Genomic DNA, 15,238 nt, shown 5'->3' on the forward strand with positions numbered 1-15,238 from the left:
AAAAGGAACATCTAAAATACAAAATGTCTCCGAAATATTTTTAAATGAAATTAATATTTCAGGCCTAAAACAACATAATGTGTCGTCTAATAGTAGCAATAATGTCCTCGATTTAATTTTAAGTAATGTTTCCATCGACAGTTCGACAACTGATATGGCGCTAGTTAAACCAGACATATATCATCCTTGCTTAAAGATCGATGCTACCGACTTAGTTATATGTAAAACCATCCCAAAAGCACAAATAAAATATAGCTTTCGTCGTGCTAACTACGAGGATATTAATAAAGCGTTGTCGAATATTGATTGGGTAAAAGTTTTAATTGGAGGTACTATTGATGAAGTGACAGGTAGTTTCTATGTAATATTAGATAAAATAATTTCAAGTTTTGTCCCTAAAAGCAGGAGTATTGGCAGAAGCAAATTTCCTATTTGGTACTCAAGCTCTTTGAAACATATAATAAAAGATAAATTAAAAGCTCACAAGCGTTGGAAAACTTATAGGAATCCAAGAGATTATGATGAATTTTCGCTGTTACGCGCTAGGCAAAAACTTGTATCTAAGAAGTGCTTTGATATGTATGAGAAGAGTATCCAAAATAATTTGAGTAAGGATCCCAAAGCGCTGTGGTCATATCTGAGAAACAAACGCCAATGTAGCCCAGGCTACCCTAACACAATGATTCTCGGAGATGAAGTCTACTATACAGAAGCAGACGCTTGTGAAGGGTTCAACAGGTTTTTTAAAAGTGTTTTTCAACACCCAGATGATAGTTACAATCTTCAACACCTACCTGAATCCGATTATACATGCAACCAAGTAGTACTGACCGAGGATGAAGTCTGTAGAGAGTTGAAATCTTTAAATATTAATAAAGGTTCAGGGAGTGATGGAATACCTTCAATTTTTCTCCAAAAATGCTATAGACAACTCTCTAAACCCTTGACAAATATATTTAATCAGTCGCTTAATGTATTCTGTAGTTTCCCATCCAAATGGAAAGAAGCCCACATTGTTCCGATCCACAAAAAAGGGTCTAGAAATAAAATAGAACATTATCGACCAATTTCAATTCTAAATTCGTTTGGTAAATTATTTGAAAAATTAGTTAACAAAACGTTGAGTCCTCTTATCCTAAGACAATTACCACATCAGCAACATGGTTTTACAAAAAATCGTTCAACTGTCAGCAACCTCACCGTTTTCACCGAGTACATTTTAAAGGGAATGGACGAAGGAGAACAAATTGATGCGATCTATACGGATTTTGAAAAAGCTTTCGATCGAGTTGATCATGTCATTCTCCTACATAAGCTATTAGCGCTAGGAATCCGTGGGGATCTATACAGATGGATCAAATCCTATGTGACTAATAGAAGGCAGGCGGTAGTAATGGGTGGACATAGGAGCACATTTATAAATGTGACATCCGGTGTACCTCAGGGCTCTATACTGGGTCCGCTGTTGTTTAATGCTTATCTTTATGATATACAGAATTGTTTCAAGTATTCAGAATATCTTATGTTTGCAGATGACAAAAAAATATTTCTAAAAATTAAATCTATAGAGAACTGTGTTCAACTTCAACAGGATCTTAGTAGATTGGAAATTTACTACAAAAGAAATAAACTATCTTTAAATATTGGAAAATGTAGTAAAATTACTTTTACTCGCAAACATAAGAAAATACAATTTTGTTATAAGATAAGAGATACAACAATTAAACAGGTGAATTTGGTTAGAGACTTGGGGATACTACTAGATGATAAGATGTCTTTCTCAGAACATATAGATAATATAACAGAAAAAGCATATAAACAACTTGGATTCGTCAAACGAGTATGCAAATCTTTCAGGAATATAAAATGTATAAAATGCCTGTACTTTGCTTTTGTTAGGAGTACACTGGAATATGCATGCACTGTTTGGTCCCCAACCTACAAGAAATACATTGAAGCAATAGAGAACATTCAAATAAAGTTTCTTAAGTTTTTAAGTTTTAAGGATTTCCGAAAGTACAGTAGCTATATAGATTCCTGCAAGTACTTTGGTATTGAATCATTGGAATGTCGACGTAAACAATATGACCTTATATTTTTACACGCTATTTGCAATGGTTTAATTGACTGTCCTGACTTATTGCCGCTTTTACTTTTTCACGCCCCTTCTTCACACAATACAAGGCAAACGCAACTATTTAAAATTCCTCGGTTTAATTCAAACTATTTGCGTAACTCAGTCATGCATCGTATACCTTCAGATTATAATAGGAATTACCAGCAAATAGAAATATTTAATGTATCTAAAAAATGTTTAAGAAATGATATAAAAAATCTAGTATCTTTTATTAGATAATGGCTTTGTTATTCCTTCTTTATAATAAATGTGTTGTAATGAACTGTGAATCGTAGAATTTAGAATTTACATACATACATATATTCTTTGTAATTTTTTTGTTTTTTTTGTATTTGTATAGGTGTAACTGTGTTTTGTGTTTGTTTAAATGTGTATTCCATGTTTGGCTCTTGTGTATAGTGTAATTTTTTGAATATTTTATAGTACTTGTAAGTAGCTGTAGGAATACCATTAAGAAAATAAATAAATAAATAAATAAATAAAACATACTTAGACGCAATAATTAATTATACTATTTTTATAAGACGAAACGGATAGTGAGATTAGATTAACAATAAGATAAACCCATTCATGCATAGTTATATGATCTATATTTTATCGGAATGAGGGAAAACTCAACATTGGAAAAGTCATTGTAACTCAGCAATACCACAGTTATCGATTCAATTCAAGCGGCCCGGGCGAATTATCACAATGGTCTATTTGAAACTTTTTAAAAACCATTTCAGATTTGTTTAGTGCATAACTTACACAAATTATTATTTGGGGTATTAAGGGTATTTAAGATTAATTATTCATGAAACCGCCAAAACGCTTCTTTTGGCTAGCTGGCGTCCCTACGTACTATACCATATATTATTTTTCGATCAAAATTCGATCGGAAATTACACTCCAAGTTAACTGCACTGCAAGTTAAGACACGCGTAAGGATTATGTACTGGTATAGTACGGATCGTCGATTCGAGGAATCTGAGATTGTTTACATGACAGACATAAAAATCAATTTAATTATTTTACTCCATAAAACTGTTTAAAACCATGTTCTATACGGAATACTCAACAACGCTTTATTTTTCATACTGTCGAATAATGAAGCTATTCAAGTTTTTTCATCATTGCTACCAACCCATAGCATATATAGCCTTTGTATACAATTAGTAGGGCAATACTGAATTCGATAATCAATATTCATATATATTAACCATTCAGGGGTAGTTGCAGACTTAGCTTCTCATTTATAAATATACTATGTATATACTTCAGAAATCAGGACGTAATGAGTTTGACCTGTATGTATATGATATTTATTGGTACTGAATAAAATTTGAGTATGATACATATAGGTATAATATATAAATTTCGTTAGTTAGTCATATCGGGAAAAGTCCGTGTTTCATCAAAATCGGTTCATTAGTTCTTGAGAGTCATTAGTTTTTAGCTGATATGCATAAACTAGACAGAAATGAACCAATTAGCACCGAGTGAGTGCTACCTACTTTGCTTTCATTCGGGAGTGTGGCAATTTACAGTTTGCAAAGCTTTGAATTGCTTTTAAAACTACTAATTATGCATACATATTATATCTCCATCTACTCTACTCTTAGAACAGTATTGGCCAAGTGACTTCAGCGTGTGAGTCTCATGCTTAAGAAATTTGATCCCCGGCTGTGCACAGATGGATTTTCTGTCTATGTGCGCATCTAACACTCTCTCGAACGATGAAGGAAAACATTGTAAAGAAACTAATCAAAAAAGACAAAAATTGTGTCTCAAATCCAAAAATTGACGATGACGAACACTGTTTAGACAGAAGGCTTAACACCTACTTGTCCATGATTTAAAAATGATCAAAAGAGGTGAAAAAGCGAAGATCCATATAGTGTTGCTGTGACATGATTATTAGGATTATTGTTCTACACCTAATATATGTATAATGAAATTTTGGATTACATGCCTTTGTGCTGTACTACGGAGAAAGTTATGATGCTTTCGAATATAGCTTCTTTGATGGCGTCACGGTATATGTTTTCCTAAAGATACCACGATCTCAGGATTCGATCCCGGACGCAACATAGATTAAAATTAGTTTTGTAATATGTTTGCTTAGTAACCTGACCGAATGGTTAAAGCTGTCACGTGCCTCCGTATACAGGGAAATGTCTATTACAACAGCTGTACCGCTATTCCTAGGAAGACATACATCGGAGACCCAAGAAGCCCCCAGAAATTCCATTGCCCATAAAGCCTTTTTGAAAAAAAAATTGGCAGTTTTTTTACATTGTCATGTATTTTTCAAGCTGGAGTAGAGGAGTCTATTTACCGTCAGGCAGATGGTCCCGTAACAGCAGAAGTAGGGGATGTGTGCGAGCGCGCCGTCTCGTATGCTCCGCGTGAAGTGCGCGTGACTTCCGCTCTACTAGCGCGACGAGTACAGCCTCTAGACGTGCCGCACCCGATTCCTCCGTCCACACCGCTTTGTCGACCGTCTATAAACCAAATAAGTACGTGTTAATATAATCGAATAGGTACTAAAGGTGTTGTTAAGCTCTTTGTTTGGACTACTAGCATGATACTGCAATACTTTTCATGACTTTTTCATTTTAATTCAAAGCTTAACAATGGAATTAATGTCTGGCAAATTAATTTTTAGTTTTTCTTATCTTTAAATAACATAATATTACAATTACAGACATTATAAAATACTTTGAAAGTTTTATAAAAAAAAAAACAAAAAATCGCGTATGGCACATGGTTAGCATTGTTTGGCAATAAAAAAAGTATGTCAGGTAGACATATTTAAAAACGATAAATTAAAAATTAGGCTTCTTAAAATGCTTTTAAAATCCAGGATTATTACCTGGACAGGTAGGATGCGCACTAATGAACGCAACCGCTACCGCCAGCCAGATAGCCCAGACTCTAACCGAAAATGCAAGAAGGACGACATATCACAAAATCAGCTGACCTGAAATTCTTACTTTTCAAACGTTGCTAGCTCCCGTACTATTATTTCTATTTGAAAATAGAGCCCGCCGTGTGCGTGTACAAAAATTAAGTGTACTGCATTTTCACCTTTAAACAACGATCTAACCTAAATTTTTATAGGTTTTTTTTATATTACTGTAAAATAGTGTTACACATTATATCAGCCCCTTGGCGAAATAAATAATCTGGTGTATTTCAAAATCCTGATCTATATAACCATTATCGTCCAATAAAAACGCGAAATCATTCCTTCAACTATCTAATAATCGATTAAGAAACCCGAGGCACACAATGCCTACTAATAATGTATTATACTAGCTTCTCTTTGCTGCTTGACTTGCACTAAAGCAAACTTTATGCTGAATGTATAAGAATTGGACAAGTAACTTTATAATATCTTCTTTAAAATAATTTTATAATAAATTAGATCACGCAATTTTCCTTCAGTAATGATAAAATTCTGAAGTAACTACGATAAGTCAACCAAAGACTTATTTTAGTTATTCAATGAATTCCAAAACTAGAAATCGAAATAATAGAAATCCTTATAATGGAACGGCCAATATTAACACGGTAAACTCGAATTCGATCCAGCTAAATCATTTTTATACATAATGCTGATCACCACCAGTCGCAGAAATATATCTATGGTTATGGAACTTTTAATATGAATAACAACGGTTATACTAACTACTACTAACAACTTAAGATTAATATTAATAATAATAATCGGGTGGCGCTGTAACTCTACTTGGTGTGGGCCTCATTTTGCATAAAATGTTTTTTTGATTATTTTCATTTAATAGACAAGCCAGTCCTTACAATTTGTCTTGGCATTAAGTATTTATTCGGAACATAGAAAGAAAAATACATTGGTGCAATGCCGGGATTTAACCCACGACCTCAAAGGAAATCTATATATAATTTATAGTTAACACAAAGTACAGTTATGAATGTAAGTAAAAAAAACAATTCTTCTATACATTCACTGTCAGTTCTCGAATTTAAGGGCGTAGAACGGACGAGAAGAACTGACAATAAACTCGTCACTCTTTTAAATCGCCAAGGTTTTTGATTGTAAGAGATAAGAGTCGTACGTTAAACACTTGCAATATTGTTATATTAAAAGTGCTACTCTTAAAGTACTATTAAAAGTACAAACAACTATTTTAGTATTATTAAAAGTAAAAACTCATAGTGGATGAGTTTTGAATAAAAAATGCCAGAATATTAAACAGAATACACGTATTTTTAGAATTCGAATGGTAAAGTTACAAAGCCGTATAAAAATCTAGGTAAATGAAGCCTCCATTTGTTGTTATTGTTGTGTGTACATTATACATGTAACAAAGGGTTGACTAGAGCTTAACTCTTAGCAACTAAACACCAATTGAGATCTTATAGACGAACTTTCTAAGACAAACTTAAGTTACGCAGTTGTGAAATATTGTGAACTTTTCCTATATAAAGTTATGAAACTTACCTTTGTCTAAACTAGTTCTAGTTTAGAGCCCCGTAAACAAAGAGGCATGAGGCATTGCAATTTCACGTTTTAAGTAATGGGCCTTTTGTGACAGTATTACTATTAAATTTAAAAAAATTACCGTCTACCTAGCCAAGTATAGACCTAGCCAGTTATAGATATAGCGTCTACCTACCCTAATGCTAATGCTTCCTAATGTAATAAATCATTGATTGTCATTTGTTTTCTTACAATTATTGGATTCAGTATAAAGCAAATAAACATTGGTATAAATAATAATTAATAAGCGTGTTCAATACACAAGAAATTTAGGTACTTTTATATAGGTAGTTAATGTAACTACATATTTTATTCAGGTATTCTGTTATCTATTTACCACACTAAATATATGATAACGTTAAAATAAATTTTATATGAATTCTGTTGTTAATATTCTTTATATTAATTCCGAATACAAAATTCAACGTAGTGACGCTATTCAAGATTTATTATACTTTATAAAGTATGTATAATCAGATTAATACTCTTGAAAGTCTACTTCAACAGTCGTCTTCTTCGATTTCTTCTTCCTTTCGGGAATTTTTTCTCTTTAAAATGTCTATATTGACCGGACTATTTTGTGGACTATTTCAATAGGCAACTATTAATGTTAAAAGGGTTTCAAAGAAACGTGTAAATTCTAGATTGCGAGTGAAATTACAAAAGCGAAGTCGAAGTCTTTCAAACGACAGATTTGCTTTTTATTTAAAATCATCCGCTTTGTACTTAAGCTTTTAAATAAGCTTATAGATTAAAGAGTATAAGATGTTTCAAACCATAATTGTAATATGAGGCAGATGAAGTCTAATTACTATTTGAGATGTAAATTGTACTGGGCCCTGTGTAAATTGCGTTGATTCGGTCGAAAGCGTAATACTAACCCTTCGTCGATAAGTGAAGTATACAAACACAATAGTTCACTTAGACATTGTACCTAGTTTCTTGGCTTTATAAGATCATAGTATAGATAACATTGCATCTTTGAACTTAAATCTATGCGATTTTTTATCCTTAAAATACCTATTGTTTATAGCAACACTTATTTACTTAATTTTTTAAAAGATACAAATTATTGTTGCGATTGTATATTATTTAAGGTTATTTAATTTCACTAGATTTTCAGTTATCATGTCAACAATATGGCAATTAAAAAGTATTACTACTACAGTAGTAATATGGGTTGCAATAAAAGAAAACATGAATACACCGTAGTATAATGAATTTAAACGAATATAAACAAACCAAGTCCTCACTTAAAAATAATATACTTTGAAGGTGGAACCCGCTCCACGAAAAGGTGTCTGTTATACAGAAGATAAATAGACTGCAAGTTGCGGAATAATCTTATTTTTAGTTTTATTAATATTTATCTTTCTTTTATGATTTAAGTTTTTTTTAACTTTAAACATATATTATTATTGATCGGATTAGTACCGTCGACTGGGTTTCATCATAAACGTCGAGGCAAAATACGAAATTCCTGTATCACCTCGATGTCCGTCGTTCAACAACTGAGCGTTTTTTAAGGCAGATTTGACGCGCACGATCACTATGTGGAACCAGTTACCCACCGATGTATGTCCGAGCCAATTCGACTTATGGTCAATCAAGAAAAAACCGTCCCAATTCGTAAACGGCCAGCAACACACCTGTGAGCCCTCGGGCAATGTGATGCCTCTGGGCGGCAGTATCACTTAACATCAGGTGAGCCTCCTGCCCGTTTGCCCCGTTATAAAAAAAAATTATATGCCGCCGGCAAAATTCGTTCCGGGAAGCTGTTGAAAAGTTTACTGGTACATCGCTATCCCATTAATTAATTTGTCCCATATGACTTTTACTTACATCGGTCGACTGCTGGCGCATGTTGAGCCCGCGGCCGGCCCATAAGGCGGATCATCGCCTCGCCCCTATTGGCTCCCAGCATACATCTGGAATAAAAAATACGCCGAATATTATTATTCATGTATTAATTAACAATATTGGCAACTCGCTTCATTCCCAATATTCCATTGCTTCATTTTACATAGATATGTAGAATGTAAAATTAAAGCAAGCAAAACAGAAAAAAGGATTGCGCTAAAAAACCTATCTTAATTCAAGTGCCCAGTAAAGTTTACAAGTTACACTAAAGTCCTGACTAACTATACCGTTAAAAACTCCCTGAACAATGACCGTAGACGTGTATTTTTCACCGCATTGCAGAGATATACACGGAGCTTGGTATATTTATAATTTCGAGGTTTATCCAATATGCAAACAGTCTCACTGACCAGTTGAGATTCATTTGCATGAAAATGACTGTAAACTGCTAGCCGAGTCCTGAAAAATCCAATTTACACCGGTTTTATTTCGCATATTCTAAGGTTAACGAAGCACAAAAGCATTTTATACGAAATGTATAAAAACCCTTTTGAAAGCACCTGTAATTTTATGACGTTTGAAATCAATCATATTATAATTCGAATGGATATTTTATAATTTACGACTAGTATTACTAATTTACAGTTTTACTGCCGCTGCTAATATTCATAATATGCTGCAGTAACCATTTGGCCAATATTATAAGAAAAGAGAGTATAAATTCTTAAAAGGCCGGCAACGCACTCGCGAGCCATGTAGAATTGAGGCTGTGTCAACGGTCGGTATTACTTAACATCAGGTTAGCCTCCTACCCGTTTGTTCTATAAAAAAAATATTTTTAGAATTGGAATGGGAATTATTGAAGTTATAAAGAATATTTGAGGTTATGTGAAAATCTTTTTTTGGGCCTGTACCTACTAGTATCGATCGTAAACAGTGTATATTTAAAAAATCATATCGTATAAAATGCGTTTTAATATCACAATGTTACTTCGTTGACAGTGGCATGCGGTCTTGAAATCTCGGAACAGTTTGTGAAAATTCATAATAAATAATTGTTAAATTGTAATAACAGAATGTGTTATAATCCACGAAGTCTTCTTTTAAAATGTATATCCATTGTTACAACCCTCAATAGGCCAACAATAACATTAATAATTCCACTTTGTAAATCGATACCAATGAGGTATTTTTGTCTTCAAGTCTGGTCAAACTTTTATTTATTGCGAGTGTCATTTAGCGTATATGTTAACGTAAAATTGTAAATACCGTTAGATTGTAATCTATCTCGCGAGATTATAAACTGTCGAAAGATCGTGAATCTCAGCGTACTGCTTACAATTTAAGGTATTATTATTCGGTAGATTGTAATCTAACGGTGTTTACAATTTTACGGTGACATATGCACACCGTTTAGGAAAAAACACTTTGAATAACTCAAGTGAACTGTTTTTTGGTTTAAAATATACCGACCATACTCTTTCTGTTGATATATTATTTTGTATTATGCTTCGAAATGGGTAGAGGGGTTTCAATATGTCGGTTAGTATAGGTATTATATTAGCAAACTTTCACATCTTTGTTTAAATTAAGCTCACGACAATCTACGGTGGAACCCATTTATCTCAAATATTTTCTTAAGAAATTGGCAATAAGAATTCCAATAACTTGCGAGTAATAATTATATCTAAAGGACCACTTACATAGTCTAACGGGCATGAGCTGGATAATTACATTACAAAGGCACAAGTATACTGTACCCATCGTTTATGTTATAATAAAATAGAAAATAATTTTGCTACTTAAAAATATATTAAGTTTAATTTGTTATATAAATTAAAATATCGCTGGCTATAGAGAAAATCTTAAGATCACATTCATAAAAAAAATGCAATCGTGGAAGTGAATTAGAAGCAAAAAGCAGCCTCCAAATCTTAGACCGAATCATCTCCATGGGGAAAGGTAACTCTTGAATTTATTTCTATTCGAATACTATTCACAAACCAAATATAATAAATAAAATAAATCAAAACCCAGCTAAAATTACGTGTTATGGCGTATATACCCGGTTTCATAAGAAACATTTGTCTACATTTGTTTTTTTTTTTTTGTGTAATTTATGGCATTTAAGTAAGAGATCGAATATTTAACTTTAAGACGCTGCACCAGAGCTTACGAGTATGATTCGAGACTTACTATTTCCAAAACCCAATACGTTTTAGATATACGGGGCATACTTACTTTCGTCTCTAAATCTTACTCATAGAGAGACTTAGCGCTCAGTAGGATTAGTGTTCGTTTGAATCGAATTCGATTGGTATATACTTGACACTATTTCTAAATTCTAACACTATACGAACGAATACCGCAGAAATCACTTGGTATTGAATCTTTTTAATATATTTTATTTGTGTCAAAACCATTTGTAATAAGGACTTTTAAAAATCTACAATTCAGTATAACAATCTACTATTGATTGACTAAAAAAGTATAATTAAATATTACAATCTTGAAATGTTTCTAGTTGTATTTTGCACAGAAAGGTCTTAATGCTTTACCTTAGGGTTCATAGTTCAACTCTAAGCTAACACTGCTCCATAATAGGATGAAACAGATCTCCCACTCATTTTTGTGCTATTAAAAAAACGCGCGAAAATTTTACTTAGTTTACCTCGTTTTTTTTATTGTTCATACGCGATATTTGTGAATTGATGGGTATATACCATTCATTCTAACTGTATGCAGTAGTAGACAGAAGATAGTTCTAAAAAACAAGGAGCAAATGAATTCGGTTCTCATAAATGTGAATATCCTTCCGGTGTATATGATCTCATGGGACGAGCGAGCATACGTTTCATTTTATACCAGTAAATACTTTATTCACCATATTTCATCCTTTATTTAATCTTTATTTAGAAATCTACGAGCAAAAACGAAATCGCAGAATTCTTTTCAGGTTTTAGAATGAGGCTTAAATCGAGACATGTTTATTACAGCTTTTGTTTAGACGTGTTATTTTCGTATCATGGAAAATTACATTACTAATAAAAATTATATTCCATTTATACAAACAATATTTTATAACAGATTCATTCAAACTAGATATATAATAGCTTCTTATGGACGACCACACCCAATGTGGTCGTCCATAAGAAGCAAAAAGATCTCAACAATTGCTCACTATTAATGTTCAATGTAACAAGTCTGTGTACTTTGAAACCACTATAAATTAATTTGATATGAAAGAAAAGTTATTTTTTTTATTAGAGCTTTATTAATGAATCCATACAAAAATTGGTTAGTTAACATTTCTTAATATGAGTATTAGTTGTGTTAGAACAAGTTGTAAAATTTAAGTAAGTTTTTTGTAGCGGTCTATTCTATGGCGCCTTTTAGGGTAAAAGCCTACTCCATATTTTACGATTTCTCTTTCTTTTTTTCTCAATGCATTGTTCAGATCTGTCTTGTTTTGATTATCTTACTTTCAAAGTGCATAATTTTAATTATTGTTAGCGCCTTTTCTTATTTTTATTATTGTCATGTTCTTCGTTTTACATATTTACATATGTAAACGAAGGAAGGGTGGTGGTCGCTTTCCCCACAAGGACCAGCCGGATTGGGGAGTATTAGACCTTACTTCATAGGATCATTGAAACTGTATGAATTCTAAATAGGAATGTTGTACATTATATAAAATATATGCAGGAACTGTGTCGCATCAGTTAGATTTAAATCTTATGTACACTTGACCTTAGTAAATATATGCTTGCATTTTAATATTCGTTAATATGAAAAACACAGTAAAAGTAAAGTACCTTAATATCACTTCATTTTAAGTGCAACAGTAATTAATGTGCCCGCTACGAAACAACGAGTTCATGGACAGATTTATTATACATGGTTTTTTGTTTTATATCTTTTTTACCTGACAATTATTTCTACATCTCTCGCCTGTGTTGTGTCACTCGGATAACATACTGATATATGTTAACTCGAGTGGTAAAACGATGTGGCCATTTGGCATATTAGGTACATAGATTACTTGAAACATTCATTCAAAGTCATATGCTTATAAGAAATTTTTGCGGCAACAAAAATGTAAGACCGGGTCTTGTAAGCAATTGCGCCCCGGCTCGCTCATGAATATTGTAAATAATACCTTTGTAGCCCGGACGCTAAACGCGCAAAACGAAGTTTCATTTTATTTTATGTATCCTGTTTGATTTTATTTCATGTAAGTGATGGAAAAAAAGTCCCTGAAAACAATGGCAGGGGAACGAGAAAAAAAAACAAATTGCGGCCTGAAAACGTGGCGGCTCTTTAAGCTTTGTGAATTACGCACATATCATTTTCTGGCTTTGAAACATTTTTTTATTTATAGATTATATGCCACACAATATTTATAATATAACTTACATACTACCTTAATCTACTAACACATTTTAATACTACTTAAAAAAGGGTGCGTGTACTTATGTAGGTACGCGCGTAAGAAGTTATACTTCTTTGGCATTATTAAAAATAGTTTTTGATTGCATGCAAATAATTAATTACAATTAAATAATCAAAGACTGGAAAAGGAGTCATTATAGTCAATAAAGTTCAGTTAACATTCGAAAAATTAAATAAATAAATATTTATTATTATTCTCTTACATTAAGCGTAACATAAATTCTATTATTATTCGAATGTTGTTTTTAAATTATGTCCAATGCCGTAGCATCTTCCGTGGGCAACTTCTTTCTGTTAATTTTGTGTCACGGTGCGCGCGCGTCGTAAAATTTCACTCTCATCAATTTTTCATAACGCGCCTAAAGAAGTATAACTTCAAAAATAACAACATCTTACATTCGTCTCTCAGTCTTCCCAAACCTGTCACAAATACAACAGAGGAATCGGTTTAGTACTGAAATCATATGCGGAATAAATCAAATCATTATAACATAAGGAAAATCGTATGTTTAACTACATATTAGAATTAAAATTTGTACATCAACAAAATTTAATAAAAGTTACAAATTCTATAAAACTAGTGTTTTTAATATTTATTATTGCTAAAACTTATATATAATATATAAACTAAGAGTATTAAAAACCACTAAAAATTAAAAATTAATAAAAACTTCAATTATTCATGCCCATTTCTAATGCAAATGTTTATCTGTATGAAAAACATGGATGGATAAAGGTCAGCATTGGAATAAGTATGAAAATAACTTATAAAAACTTAACTTAACTACTTGGAACTTGAAAAAAATTACTCTAGTAACATGAAGGTTTTATAGTAATAAATTTCTCTTTAACATTTAATACGACTTCATTTTTTAAACTTACATCCCGCAAGAGAAATGAACTGATTGTTAAAAAGTAATTAAAAACTTCAGCGTTTAACGCAGAAATTTTTCAGGTTAAATTTTAAATTACAGTCACGAATTGTTAAAGAAAACTATTTATTTGAAAGAATAATCGATAATTAAAAAGTATTTTAGTATAAGAATATTTAAAAACAATCTGATTGTATTCTTTTTTCAAATAACTCTGAGTTTCACTGTTGTTCACTTGCCGAGAGAGAATATCTCTTATCTGTTGGAAAGTAACACTTGGGCCCAATAAATTGACTCGCCGTTACGAGCAGGCATATTGCTGGAACTTTTGATTAAATCACACTTTTATCTTTCATCGGGCAAACGTTTGGCAACGGCCGGCCCCTCTATATTGAATCACGTTTTTCAGTACGGCTAACTTTGCGCCTCGTGAATTTTGATAGCGTTTAATTTTCAGATGTCAATTAAAAATTTGATTTTTAATGATGTTGGATTTTATTATTTTTTATGTAGAAAATTTCGCAGATTATAAAATAATAAAATCTATAGGCACGCACCCTAACTACAATACCCGGTAATTATCTTGAGTGTTTGCAATGTCCTGCAATAACTGATACAGAGTAAGTAGAAATATTTTACCCCTTTAATATACTTATGCCGTCTTGGGGGGTTTTCCCTCACAATCAGAGGGAAGGCAGAACCCCCTGGATATTTTTAGGTGATACATTTATTTAGGTGATTTTTTGGGGCACCTTATTCAAGATTTTTGAAGTTATACTTCTTTAGGCGCGTTATGAAAAATTTATGAGAGTGAAATTTTAGGATGCGCGCGCACCGTGACACAAAATTAACAGAATGAAGTTGCCCACGGAAGATGCTACGGCATTGGACATAATTTAAAAACAAAATTCGAATAATAATAGAATTTATGTTACACTTAATGTAAGAGAATAATAATAAATATTTATTTATTTAATTTTTCAACTGAACTTTATTGACTATAATCACTCCTATTGCAGTCTTTGATTATTTAATTGTAATTAATTATTTGCATGCAATCAAAAACTATTTTTAATAATGCCAAAGAAGTATAACTTCTTACGCGCGTACATAAGTACACGCACGTGACGATGACGTGATTTCTAAAGTTATCCTGAAGAAAATATAAAAAAATTGAACTTTATACTTTAAGGAATTTTAGGTACTATTTACACGCTTTTACTACCTGCCTGCCCAAGAAATCACAATCCAAACCTTATATTCGCTGGTCATTTTTACCTTTATTGGAGACATACACATACATTTCAGCTTGTTGCAAACTAACGAAGATACTCTATAACCTCAAGACTAAACTTCTAATAGATATACATAATCAACTAATTGAGATCCCTACTACTAATGTTTTGATGA

At 32.2% G+C, this 15,238-nt stretch overlaps 1 protein-coding gene across 1 annotated transcript in view; it reads right to left on the reverse strand.

The window, feature by feature from the left end:
- Nucleotides 1-15,238, reverse strand: part of LOC125063121 — a 92,711-nt gene that overhangs the window by 65,761 nt on the left and 11,712 nt on the right. The window contains exons 2-3 of the mRNA XM_047669349.1: nucleotides 8,487-8,572; nucleotides 4,458-4,623 (exon numbers count right to left, since the gene is read on the reverse strand). Coding sequence (XP_047525305.1) covers nucleotides 4,458-4,623; nucleotides 8,487-8,507 — 187 coding nt within the window. The 5' untranslated portion in view covers nucleotides 8,508-8,572. The remainder of the gene's footprint in view (nucleotides 1-4,457; nucleotides 4,624-8,486; nucleotides 8,573-15,238) is intronic.

The sequence above is a fragment of the Pieris napi genome, chromosome 3 (assembly GCF_905475465.1).
Source record: "Pieris napi chromosome 3, ilPieNapi1.2, whole genome shotgun sequence".
Classification (NCBI taxonomy): domain Eukaryota; kingdom Metazoa; phylum Arthropoda; class Insecta; order Lepidoptera; family Pieridae; genus Pieris; species Pieris napi.